At 36.5% G+C, this 13,092-nt stretch overlaps 1 protein-coding gene across 1 annotated transcript in view; it reads right to left on the reverse strand.

Annotated features, from left to right (window-relative positions):
• PRPF4B (pre-mRNA processing factor 4B) overlaps window positions 1-13,092 on the reverse strand; it is a 52,995-nt gene that overhangs the window by 24,005 nt on the left and 15,898 nt on the right. The window contains 3 exon segments of the mRNA XM_007935355.2: window positions 792-1,002; window positions 2,400-2,481; window positions 5,294-5,449. Coding sequence (XP_007933546.2) covers window positions 792-1,002; window positions 2,400-2,481; window positions 5,294-5,449 — 449 coding nt within the window.

Below are 13,092 nucleotides of genomic sequence, written 5' to 3' on the forward strand. Positions count from 1 at the left end.
GGAAATCCAAGGAGGGATTACTATGAGTCAGAGATGACTTGACGGCACATAACAACAACAACAACAAACAATATGTACTGCCTGATGTAACCCAAGTATACAGCACAAGCTATAAAAAGTTCTTGCCAAAAATTAAACCTAAGTCTATCCAATTCTCCAACATTTGCAGGAAACATTGGGGATACAGGAAATGACACACACACATATAGTGTGGCCAGCCAGAATAAGAGTGGAAAATTTTATAAGACGAATGGCCTAGTATCCTCACAAGTAAACATGAAGCATGAGAGGGAAAGAAAAAAAGATGGGAAGGAAAACTATTAAAGAGTAAGAGAGACATACAGATATATACCTCAAGTGCAATGTGTGCATCTTGTTTTGGATTTTGATTCAAACAAACCAACTATAATAGACATCAGATGACATTTAAAATTTATCAATTTTATTAAGTATGGTAAAAAATGTTTTTAAAAAGTCTTTAGCTGACAGATAAAAACTGGTTTTAGGTGTAATGAAATTCACTGTTGAAATCTGTTTTAAAATACTCTCTAGCAAAATGGTAATGGCTGTAGAGTTCAGTATACTATCTAGTATATATATGAACTAATGAAAAACAATGAGCATACACTAGGTACATTTAATATTGTTTTACTATTTAGCAGAAACAACATTCCTAATCCCTTTCACTTTTCCCCAATCTCATTCTCAAATTAGGTTTCTCATTATAAAGTATAGAGCTTAAAAATTCAATGAAAATCATGCTAATAATATCAAAACAAAAATAATCTTACCATTATTCTGCTCAACGGTCATGAGATTATGCTTGGCTTTTACTGAGGCCTCAAATGTATCAACATTCTCCCGTTCATATTCTTTGACATCAGCAGCTACACGTTCCAAAATATCATCTGGAGAAGGTGATCGTGTACGGGTACTGCTCTGGGGACTGCTTGGTTCAGATGGTACAGACAAATTGCTATCTTCAGCAAGATATTTATATTTCTGTAATAACAATCCAATGTTATTTTCATAAAATCTGATGCTACCTGAACATATTAATTTGCTAAGAACCGCTGCACTGTAAAGTTAAGAGTACTTAAGTGTCAAATGTTTAAAAAAAAAAAAAAAAAAAGTATTAATACTTCGGGGTGAATCAGATTCATATCCCTTATATGTAATGCCAAAATCCAAAAAGCTCTGAAAAATGCTTTGTGCATAATATTCATCAGGTATCAAATCTGACCAGATGTGAGAGTTTTTGTCATCTTATTGAGCTCACTCAGTGTGAATATACCTCATTACAGAAATATTCATGTGCTTGATTATAGGTTGTTGTTCCACACCTCATTGATGGTATTAATTAATATACATGTATGCACGATAGATACTATCTTTAAACAATTCATAAAATTCTGGGTTCTGAAAAACATTGGGCCCCAGGGGTTGCAAATAAGGAATTTGAACCTAGGCAAGAACAAAAGAAAATTTAACAGTCTTCAGGGATACCAGTTTAATCACAATTTCACCAGTGTTCCAAAAAAAGCAAGCTTCCTTGGGAATTCCCATTGGCCTGTTGTAAAGACACAAACTAAAAGTCATCTGATTACTTATAGTACCTTCACTACTCATTTCTGCTGATTTAAGTTCTCTCCCCCACTGTGACGTCACCTGATTATTGGTTTGCTATATTCATTTAAGGGAGCTACCACTGCTGTTTTTTTTTTTTTTTTCCTGTTGTCTTTATTACAGTATCCAACCATATTTTTCATCTCTTCAGTAATTCTGTCTTAACTCCACCACTCACCTTCCCATTCTGAGAAAACTCTCTTGATGACCATTAAGTCATTTTATAGGGCCTGCCGGCCCACAAAGTGTCTAATAGCCATGGCTTTACTTCAGTATGGTCAAGGAAGAACTGACAAATATTTCCTTCAAATGACCATATCAGGATCTCATATAATATAATATCCTTTTCCATTCAAATTTATTAATCACTTAGCTCTAACCCAATCTTAAAATTTAGATGTTCCATTTAAACAAGTATGTTTACATTAAAAAGAGCCATTATTTTATTAGATACTACAATGTATCTGTAGTCTCACACAGTAAAAGGCATGACTCCTTTTTGGCTAAATAAAATCCCTCTAATTTAGTATACTCATTTATGAGGGGCTTTCTTGTCCATTAACTGTAAAAGAAGCAAACTTAAAATTTTCATGTCTTACAAGAAAGATGTTTGTACAGAATTCTATCATCTCACCTTTAATAACTGAAGACACTATCCTTTCAAATCTCACAAAGAATTTTATATATACTCTCCTTCATTCAACTGCTATTTACTTTTTGTTAAAGTAAAAATTTCTTCACTAGAGTGATCAAATTTTACTAAAATCACGTACTTGAACAATTGCCTGCCTTTGTATTCTTCTTTGTTCTATTAGGGCTTCTTCATCTTCTTCCTCTACATCAAAGTCTTCAAGGCTTAAAAAAAAATTACATATATTTACTGTTGTTGATAATATATAATTGCAAACATCCTTCCATAAACCAAAAAACCAAATTCACTGCTGTACAGTCAATTCGGATTCATCATGACCCTATAGGGCAAGGTAGAACTGCCCCACAGGGTTTCCAAAGACTGCCACACCTTTCTCTTGAGGAGTAGTTGGTAGGTTCCAACCGCTAACCTTTTGGTTAACAGGTGCAGCAAAACTTTGATATATTTTAATAGTATAAGCTGGAAAATGTAGGTCATCATTAAGTTAGAGAAGATGTTTTAAACCATCTTATTTGTTTTCTTCTTCTAATATAATTTGTCGCTTTTGTTGTTGAGAATAGACACGGCAAAATATATACCAATTCAAGTTTCTACATGTACAATTCAGTGTCACTAGCTATTTGAGCTATTCAACCACTCACCCTACTTTTCTGAGTTGGTTCTCTGCCATTAACATAAACTCACTGTCCTCTAAGGGTCCTACGTAATCTTTCGAGTTCCTATTGTCAATCTGATCTTATACAGATAGACCTTAAAAGAACATAATGCTGACAGCAGACATTCATCACTAGTTAAGCTACACTACTGTTTGGTACACTTCCCCCCTTTTGATCAGAATCCTTCTGTAGCATTTTTGATCAAAAAGTTCAGTTAATGGTAGCCAGGCACCATCCAGTTCTGGTCTCTTTTCAAAGGAGGCACTTGTTCACGGAGGCAATTAGCCACACATTCTATACCCTTCTACTCCTGACTCATCTTCCTCTGTTGCTTCAGGCAAATAGAGACCAAATGTTATGTTGTGAATGGTCACTTGCAAGCTTTTAAGATCCCAGGCACTATGCAACAAGCTAGGAGCTCTGGTAGCATAGTGGCTAAGGCACTTGACTGCTAACCAGAAGGCTGGTGGTTCAAAACCACCAGCCACTCCTTGGAAGGAAGATGGAGCAATCTACTTCCGTAGCGATACTGCCTCAGAAACCCAAGGAGGGGTCGCTGTGAGTCGGGTCCAACTTGACGGCACATAACAACAACATGCAACAAGCTAGGAGGTAGAACAGATGCACTCAACTTGTACCCAATCCTTAATCAATGTGCTACTTTATCACCAATACTCCACTTTTGCCCCTTGCTCCATCCACTAATAAACTTTATTCTCTATATATTTGCCTTTTCTTGTTTTTTTATATAAATGAGACCATACAATACATGTTCTTCTGCAACTGATTTATTTCACTCAACTTAGTTATCTCCCACTCTCCATCCATATTGTAACATGTATCAAGACTTCATTTCTCCTACTGGCTGAGTTGTTCTAACATATGTATCACATATTGCTTATCCATCCATCTGCTATTGGGCATTTAGGGTGTTTCTACCTTTCAGCAATTGTGACTAGTGCTAAGATGAACATCAGCGTACAAGTCACTATTTGAGTTTCTGCCTTCTTTTGGATAAATACCTAAGGGTGAAAATGCTGTATTATAGGTTAGTTCAATTTTCAGATTTTCTGGGGGGGAACCACCACTGCTTTTCACAATGGCTGTACCATTTTGCATTTCCACCAGCAATGGATAATGCAAACAAAACAATGCAACACACTGCTGTCGAGCAGGCTCCAACTCATCGCGACCCCTCCTTGGGTTACCGAGGTGGTAACACTATGGAAGTAGATTGCCCAACTGTTCTTTTGAGGAGTGGCTGGTGAGTTTGAACCGCAAGCCTTCTGGTTAGCAGTTAGATGCCTTAGGCACTAAGCCACCAGAGCTCCCAGAGCAAAGGATAAGGGTTCCTGTTTTCCCACCTCCTCACTAAGCATTACTATTTTTCAAATGTTTTGATTTGCATCTCTCTGATGGCTAATAACATTTAACACCTTCTCAAGTGTTTGGTGACCATTTGAATATCCTCTTTGGTGATTTATTTCCTTTATTCTTATTTCTAAACTGTTTCACAGTTTCCTGGTTTGGCATCCTGGCCAGTAATTTAACCTTCTCTTCTCTCAGTTTTCTCACTTGTTTCATGGTACCAAACTATGGACAAAAGGAAGAGGCCCTAAATTTCAAAAAAGGGTCATGGTTAACTTTGTTAATACCTCAGTAAAGTCATTTAACCTCTCTTAGTTTTTTCACCTATAAAATAACTGAGCTGGGACAGGTAAGTAAATTGTTACTTTTGTTGGTTCATGAAAGCTATAGCTCTGTCAAAATGGACATGCAAATCTTCACATATAACCTGAGTAGGCACATGACTCTACCCTAAAGCACTGCCCTGACTCTCCTGACTTGTCTGCCCAAGAATTCCTCTCCGTAATCTATTAATTTTTTGAGGTGTTCCATTTAGACAATCAAGTTTGCACTATTTTATTAGATAGTACAATGCTACTGCATTTTCACAAACTAACAGGCATACCTGCCATCAGATAGCCTCAATTCCAAAGTATCTATCACTTAATACAAATTGAAAAGTTTGTGTACAATCCCACCCCTATGAAAATAAACCTGGTATCTAATTCAGGCAGGACTGATTACTGAAAATAGATCTGATGTTCCTAATAAAGACAGACAGGTCATAATAAAGGAATGACTCAATATTCACTCCAGCCAAAACTGAAGCATTAAATTAGGAAAATTACTACTTCTGCCATATGACCTATACAATATCCATGAAAGTTAAATTCGGTGCAAATTAATGGATTCACTTATGATATTCAGGTGAAAACTATTTCAAGATTTCCAAGTCAAACAGTATTTCTCTAAACTGAAAAAAGAAAATTATTACAAGAAAGTCCATTCTTACTTATCATCAGATGAAGATTCTTGCTCAACTTTCATTCCTTCAGAAAGACTTCCTTTAAATTTATCTTCCTTTACTTTGCTTCTGCTTCTCCGTCTACGGCCACCTCGTGATCGAGATCGTCTTCTCAAGCGTGATCTGCTCCTCCGACCTCTGTCTCTATTTGAAAAAAAAAAACACAGGAAAATCAAAATTAAAAATACCAGAAAAACTGGGATAATCAGTTTACCTGATGAAAACAAACATAAAATTACTACTCTCATCAAAATTTAAATAATATTTCTCATAAATATGAACTTGAATGTAGCTCCAAGGGAATAAACAAATATCTGTTTCTTTTGCATTTTTCTAGAATCAAAATGTGGTACATACAAAGGTGAATATGTACTTGATCATCAGGTAAAAACTAGCAGGGTTCTTTCTATTCTGAAGCAACAGAAGTTGAGTTGCGTGATTACCAAGAGTCAGTTGTATTTGTTTTCTAACCTGTTTAGGCTACTAGCTATACTAACTTTAAATTACATTATTATGTAAACTGATGAAATAAGAGTATAAAAAGAGGCGTTATTTCTATGAAAACTCTAAGGACAGACAACACGAGTGGTTGCCAAAGACTGAAGTGAAAGGACAGACTAATTACAGAGGGGCATGAGAAAACTTTTAGGGTGATGAAAACGGTCTTTTTCTTTACTGTGAATATATGACTGTATGTGTTTAAACGCAGACAATGATAATTTTACTGTATATAGATATTTTTAAATAAACTTGACCTGGGGTGTGTATATATGTGTGCGTATGGAGATTGTTACTGACAAAGGTGGCAAAAATCTAATATAGCCCTCAGACATTTTTGTAGATGCCCAATGTTCTCGCCTTATGTTAAACAAACAGAACTTGATATTATAATTCTTGCACTAAGGGGAAAGTTTGGGAGCTCTGGTAGCATAGTGGCTAAGGCACTTAACTGCTAACCAGAAGGCTGGCGGTTCAAACCCACCAGCCATTCCTCGGAAGGAAGATGGGGCAATCTACTTCCGTAGTGATCCTGCCTCGGAAACCCAAGGAGGGGTCGCTATGAGTCGGGTCCGACTCGATGGCACATAACAACAACAACAAGGGTAAAGTTTATATTAGAAAGAAGTGCAGAACTCCAAACAGGAAAGACTGTGGGCCTACAAATCTAAAGACTGGCAAGTTCCCTGTTAATGTCATTTAGTCACTGTATTTATGATTCTTTTGAAACCTTACTAAAATGATAGTAAAGGGATAATTCCAGAGAAAAATCTGCAGGCACAGAGAATGTGAAGAGATATGACATCAGCAACTAACAAAATTTTGAAATCTGCAAATGGGGTGGAAGAGTAGTAACAGATCAAATGAAGCTAAGTATGAATATAAAAAGTAGGGACAGGTAAGTAAGAAACAAGTCAGGAACCCCGACACCAATATCCTCTGAAGCAATGAAGGATGGCGTAGAAGGTGAAAGCAGAAAATAGATCTGGTCGAAAGCCTTTAAAAGGAAGACAGACTACATATCCAAAGGCCAATGATCCACCTTCACATTTCTAACAGAATACTTAAGATTTATTTTCTGGAGACATTTAAGCTGCTGTACAAACTGGCACAAGGCACAGAGGAGGAACTATACTGAAAAATAGAGGGATTTCTATATAATGATGGATGACCAGCACTCTGATAATAGCCAGACCTATATTCTATAGCAAGAGGTTAGAAGATTCTGGAAAACTTACCAGCACAGGACATTCATATTCTAGTCCTTGGGTGGCACAACTACCAGCTGAAAGGTTGGTGGTTCAGACTTACCTAGAAGTGCCTCAGAAGACAGGCCAGGCAATCTGCTCCTGAAAAGTCCCAGCCTGGAAAACTATGAAGCAGTCCTACTCTGACACCCAAGAGGTTGCCATGAGTCAGAACTGACTCAACAGCAGCTAACAATAAGTCATCTTGAAGTGAAATGTTTACAAGTTTCACACAGGTATACAAAGAGTCCTGGTGGCATAATGGTTACCCACTCAGCTACTAACTGAAAGATCAGCAGTTCACACGCCCCAGCCGCTCTGTGGGAGAAAGATGTGGCAACCTGCTACTGTAAAGATTACAGCCTTGGAAACTGTATGGGGCAGTTCTACTCTGTCCTATGCAGTCACTATGGGTCAGAATCCACTTGATGGCACACAATAACACACAAGCTTCCATTCAGCTTTCTCAGTTATCTAACCTTTAAAGCCCAACAAACCAATCAAGGATACCAGCTGTTTGAGGAAAATCTTCAAATGAAAGGCAAACAGCAAAAATGAATCTGAGAAGAAACAAAGTACAGGGAACAGAAGAAAACTGTAAAGAACAAAACCCCCACAAAATCAGGACTTTGAACCAGTTCATTCTGGTTCAACCTTCTGCTAAGAATTTATATTCCTACTTCAGGCACATGGAATCAGAATCTACATTTTAACAAGATCCTTAAGTGATGTTGCACAAGATAAATTTCTTATCATCTGAGAGATAAGATGCTACATCCATAAACATAAGCAAAAATGTCATGAAAAATAAGCAGCCAGAAATGAAAAATAAAATGAGTGTAGAAATAAAAGAAAATTCAATAGAAGAGAGAGAAAGTAAAATGAGAAAATCTCCTAGGTTGAAAGTAGAACAAATAGGAAACATGAGTGAGAAAAAATAATCAGTGATCAATACAGAAAGTTCAACTGGGAAACAAAAGAAATGATGGGAAGAAATGAAATAAAATACTACAAGAAAATTTCCCAGAAGAGTAGGCCATAATCCTCCTGATTCAAAGGGCCTACCAAGCACCTAGCAAAATAAATGGAGACGAGATCTACACATCAAGGCAAATTACAGTGAAATGTCAGAACATTCACTTTAAAAATAAACAAGTAAATAAATAATGGTAAAAAATTCCAGGAAAAAGGGAGAGAAAAACTAAAAACCAGGTCATATTATAATGGCCAGAGAATGATATTGGTTTCTCAACAGCAATAATGGAAATTAAAAATTAAAGGAACAACATAAAATTCCAAAAGAAAAAATATTTAAAATTAGAATTCTATTCCTTACCTAATTAGCAATAAGAATAAAAGTCATTTTAAAAGACATATGGTCCTGAAAAATATCCCTTCCATGCAACTCTGGTAGCGTAGTGCCTAAGGCACTTGACTGCTAACCAGAAGGCTGGCGGTTCAAACCCCCCAGCCACTCCTCGGAAGGAAGGCTGAAGAATCTACTTCCGTAGTGATACTGCCTCAGAAACCCAAGGAGCAGTCGCTATGAGTTGGGTCCGATATGACAGCATGTAACAACAACAACAACATGCGCTTGACTCAGGAAGCTACCAGAGATGCGCTAGCACAGCAAGGGAGTAAAACCATTAAGAGACAACACTGGCTATAGGAAATGAAGTCCAACACAAGTTAGAAACAAAGGAAAATACAGATGAAAAACGGGAAAAGAATTCCACAAAGACAACTGTATAAAAAGGCCTAACCAGTTTTAAGCTCCTCCCCTTTTTCTTCCAATCCCTGCCCTACACAATTCCACTACCACGATTTGCTCAACAATGAACAATATTTACATGATGATAACAACCATTTTACGGATTATAGAAACATACCAAAATGTGATGAAACTAAGCAGAAGAGAAACGTGTGAGGAGCAGTATTAAAAAACTCATTGTCCAAACTGGGAAAGAAATAGATACTATAACATTTAATAATTTGAATGCATATACTCTAAGAGCACACATTTCCACTTTTTGGAATCTAACCTACATAAATACTATATATAAAGATATATCATTGGCTATTAACACGAGCCTTTGGTTTGCTGCCTTTTAATACTATATTCATACGTTACACTTCAATGAAAAAATGTTAAAATACTGACCAAAGTCCATTTATGCTTTAGACTAAAAGATAAAATTTATTACATATATACTTTAAAATAATTACCTGCTTAAAAAATCAAGATTTTTGATTAACCAAACATTCTTTAAGTATGCTTCAGAAAAATGGTCTTTATTACAAATTGCACAGGTCTTTATATGAAAGTCTTCAAGAAGCATCAATTTACGGAACTATAATTATAAAATAACAGGAAACTAGGATATATTTTTACTACCCTACAATCCATCTTGTTATTTAAAAACATAATCTCTAAGCCTAGCTCATTTCTCTCTTGTATAGAAAAAAAAAATGCTCTAGTTTTAAACGATTAATGAATTTTTAGTGAGCAATGGTTTGTTTAAATTTGAAGGAAAACTGTTTCAAAGAAAAATCAATGTGTGTCAACTATCACATGCTGGTATATGGAAGTAATACAGGATCACAGCTATAAATTTTTCACAGAGAAAAACAGTCTTTAAGAAAACCTATCGATAGAGTTAATACGTAGTTTCAAAAAAGTTCTGAGTTGGACTTCCGGTAAGATGGCGGAACAAGCAGAAAGAATGCACAAATCCTCTTCAACAAACAAAAGGGGAACCAATTAACACAGACAAAGAAGATTATCCTGGACCCCTGAGCCTTGAAGGGAAAGATATAGAAGTGGACTAAACCCCAACTAGAAGAAGAATTTGCATGAAAATACCAAAAAAGGAGACAGAGCAGATCTGCGGTCTGGCAGTGATCCTGATGGCACAGACAGCTTGGAGGTTGCTGAGTGGTGGTAGGACTTAAGAATTAACCTAAACATCAGCCCTGGTAGCCAGGGACTGCACGGAGGACTGCTCTGGTGGCTGGGGAATAAAAGGCAAAGCAGCAGCGAAGATGAAGGCGGGCTGAGCTGTGGACTTTTGCCTGTAGGGAGGGTGCAGCCATTTTGAATGTTTACAAGCAGCTTGACCATTTTGGATATTTAAAGCAACAGTGCTCTCCCAGATGCCAGGGGCTTAAGAACAGGTTCTGCTTCCCAGTAACCCCAAGGACATTCCGGACCTGGATGACAATAGTTGCAACATTCCCCTTGTTATGCTTATACCCCACACCCATTTAGTGGAAAGAGGTGTGGCCATCCTTCACTCCCACCCACCTTCTAGGCCTGCAGGAGCTCCATCCCATTCTGTGCTTTGATGGAGCCTGGGTGCCTGCCTGCCCTTCCCCAATTTTTTTTTTTTATTATATTTTTTTTCTGGTTTTTTAGTTTGCTTGTTTTTGTCTGTTTTAAAACTACTATTATTAATAATACTGTTGTCCTTTTTACTATTATTCTTTATGCTTCCCCTCCTAGGCTCTAGTTTTCAGCTTTTTTTCTTTTCCCTGTTCCTAGTTGCAAATTTTTTAATATTTTTTCTTTCTTTCTCATTGTTAACCCCGTTCCTTGTTTGTCTTTTTGTATTTTTCCTACTTTTTTTCCTCATTATTCTCCTTCTCTACCTTTTTTTTTTTTTAATTGCCCTATCCCCAAATATTGCAGGTTTTCGTTTTTTCTCTTTCTTCAGTTACAGTTCCTGTGTGATTATATGGTATATTCTTTGTCCATGAGCTTTTAGTTTTTTGATGGTTATTCAATTGTAATTTTTGTCTGAGTGGGAGACAGCAACAGTCCCCACTATACACAACTACACCCATACCTCCTGCAACTTCACTTACTGAGTAAGAGACACCACCTTCTTCTCCACCAACACACCAACGATAAAAAACCACCAAAAAGGGCCTGAATAACCTTGGCTGCTCTTCACAAACAGTTAAAGAGATAAATACAATACAACAACGCCACGATGTCTCAGAGACAACAGACCATCACAGTCTACACAAAGAAGCAAGATAAAGTGGTAGAAACAAGGGAGCAGGATACACACCCAGAACACAGCCCTGAGGAAGCAGCAGCATTAGAACGCTCTGATAAGGAATTTAAAAGAATTGTATTTGGCTATCTTCAAAGGATTGAGACAGACCAAAGAAAATATAGACAAAATCCTACAAGAATTTTGGAAGAAAATACAAGAAAAAAAGGACAAAAGAAATGGAAATTTAGAAACGATTCTGAATCTACAGACAGAAATCCAGAAGATTAATACTAAATTATCAGAAAGATAACATATTGAAAGGGCAAAGGAGTAGAATTGATGCAATGGAAGACAGAATTAATGAGACTGAAGACAAATACCTGACGACTTCTTTGGAAAGGGATCAGTCAGAAAAAAATTTTTTTAAAAATGGAGAAAGCCTAAGGTTCATGTGGGATACCATCAAAAGGAATAAACCTACATGTCATTGGAATTCCAGAGCAAGAAGAGAAAAATAAAACCACCAATCAAATTGTCCAAGATTTGTTGAAGGAGAACTTCCCTGATATGATGAAAGATGAGAGTGTATCTATTCAGGAAGTCCAACGAACCCCAAACAGGATAGACCCCAAAAGAAAATCACCAAGAAACATCATCATCAAACTCATCAAAACCAAAGGCAAAGACAGAATCTGGAAAGCAGCATGGGAAAAGCAAAAACTTACTTACAAAGAACAGCCAGTAAGAATAAGCTCTGATTTCTCAGCAGAAACCATGCAAGTGAGAAGGCAATGGGATGGTATATATAAAACTTTGAAAGAGAAAAATTTTCAACAAAGAATTACATACCTGGCAAAACTGTCCCTCAAATATGATGGTGAAATTAGGAGATTTCCAGATAAGCAGCAACTAAGGGAATTTGTAAAAACCAGACCAACCTTACAAGAGACTCTAAAGGGAGTCCTTTGAACAGAGAACCAAAAATAGCAAATAACAGCCAACCATTAATCCACAAGATGACATAACCCAGAAACTACAGTTATGGAAATATCCAAAGTAACATGAGCTTACAAGATTGCAAACAGGGAACCAGAGACATCAACTGGCAAATGAGGACAACAACAAACAAAAAGAGGGAAAATACTGTGTAGTTATAGAACTTCTAACTGGTGAGAAAGTTAACAGAATTTCAAGACACAATGGACTTTTCTAAACTTGGAGATAAAATTATAAATCATAGGGTACCTCAAAGAAAAATGGTAAATTTTCATATCACAATGAAAAAGAGGACAAGCACAAATTATTCAGCATATACTAAAACAATAACAACAAAGGAAATAACACAATTCATAAACATAATGAGCTCAGCACAAAAAATAATATGGAACAAATAAACCAGGGACACCATGAAAAAACACATACCAAAAGGACAGCAATCCATCACACCTGTTGATAGTTACAATGAAAGTTAATGGATTAAATGCACCACTCAAGAGACGGAGAGTTGCAGACTGAATTAAGAAAACAAAACTCATCAATATGCTGCCTACAAGAGACACCCCTTAAAGAAAAAAATAGACTAAAAATCAAAGGTTGGAAAAAGATATAACAAGCAAATGTCAACTGTAAGAGAGCAGGAGTGGCAAAATTAATTGCTGATCAAATTGACTTTAAGCCATAAACCACAATACGAGACAAGGACATTATTAAAGGATCAATTGAACATGAAGATATAACCATAAAAAATATCTATGGACCCAATGAAAGAGCCCCAAAATACATGAATTAGACTTCAAAAGAGTTGAAAATTCAAACAGATGCCTCCACAGTCATAGTGGGAGACTTTAATACACCACTTTCTTTGAAAGGCAGAACAACTGGAAAGAAACTCAACAAAGAAGCAGAAGAGATAAAGAATACAATCCACCAAATTGGCCTTATAGACATCTACAGAGCACTTCACCAAGCAACAGCAAAACACAAATTATTTTCCAGTGCACATGGAACATTTTACATGATAGACCATATGTTAGGCCATAAA

Source organism: Orycteropus afer, unplaced genomic scaffold, assembly GCF_000298275.1.
Source record: "Orycteropus afer afer isolate SDZICR_OR568_19922 unplaced genomic scaffold, OryAfe1.0 scaffold00027, whole genome shotgun sequence".
In the NCBI taxonomy this organism is placed as follows: domain Eukaryota; kingdom Metazoa; phylum Chordata; class Mammalia; order Tubulidentata; family Orycteropodidae; genus Orycteropus; species Orycteropus afer.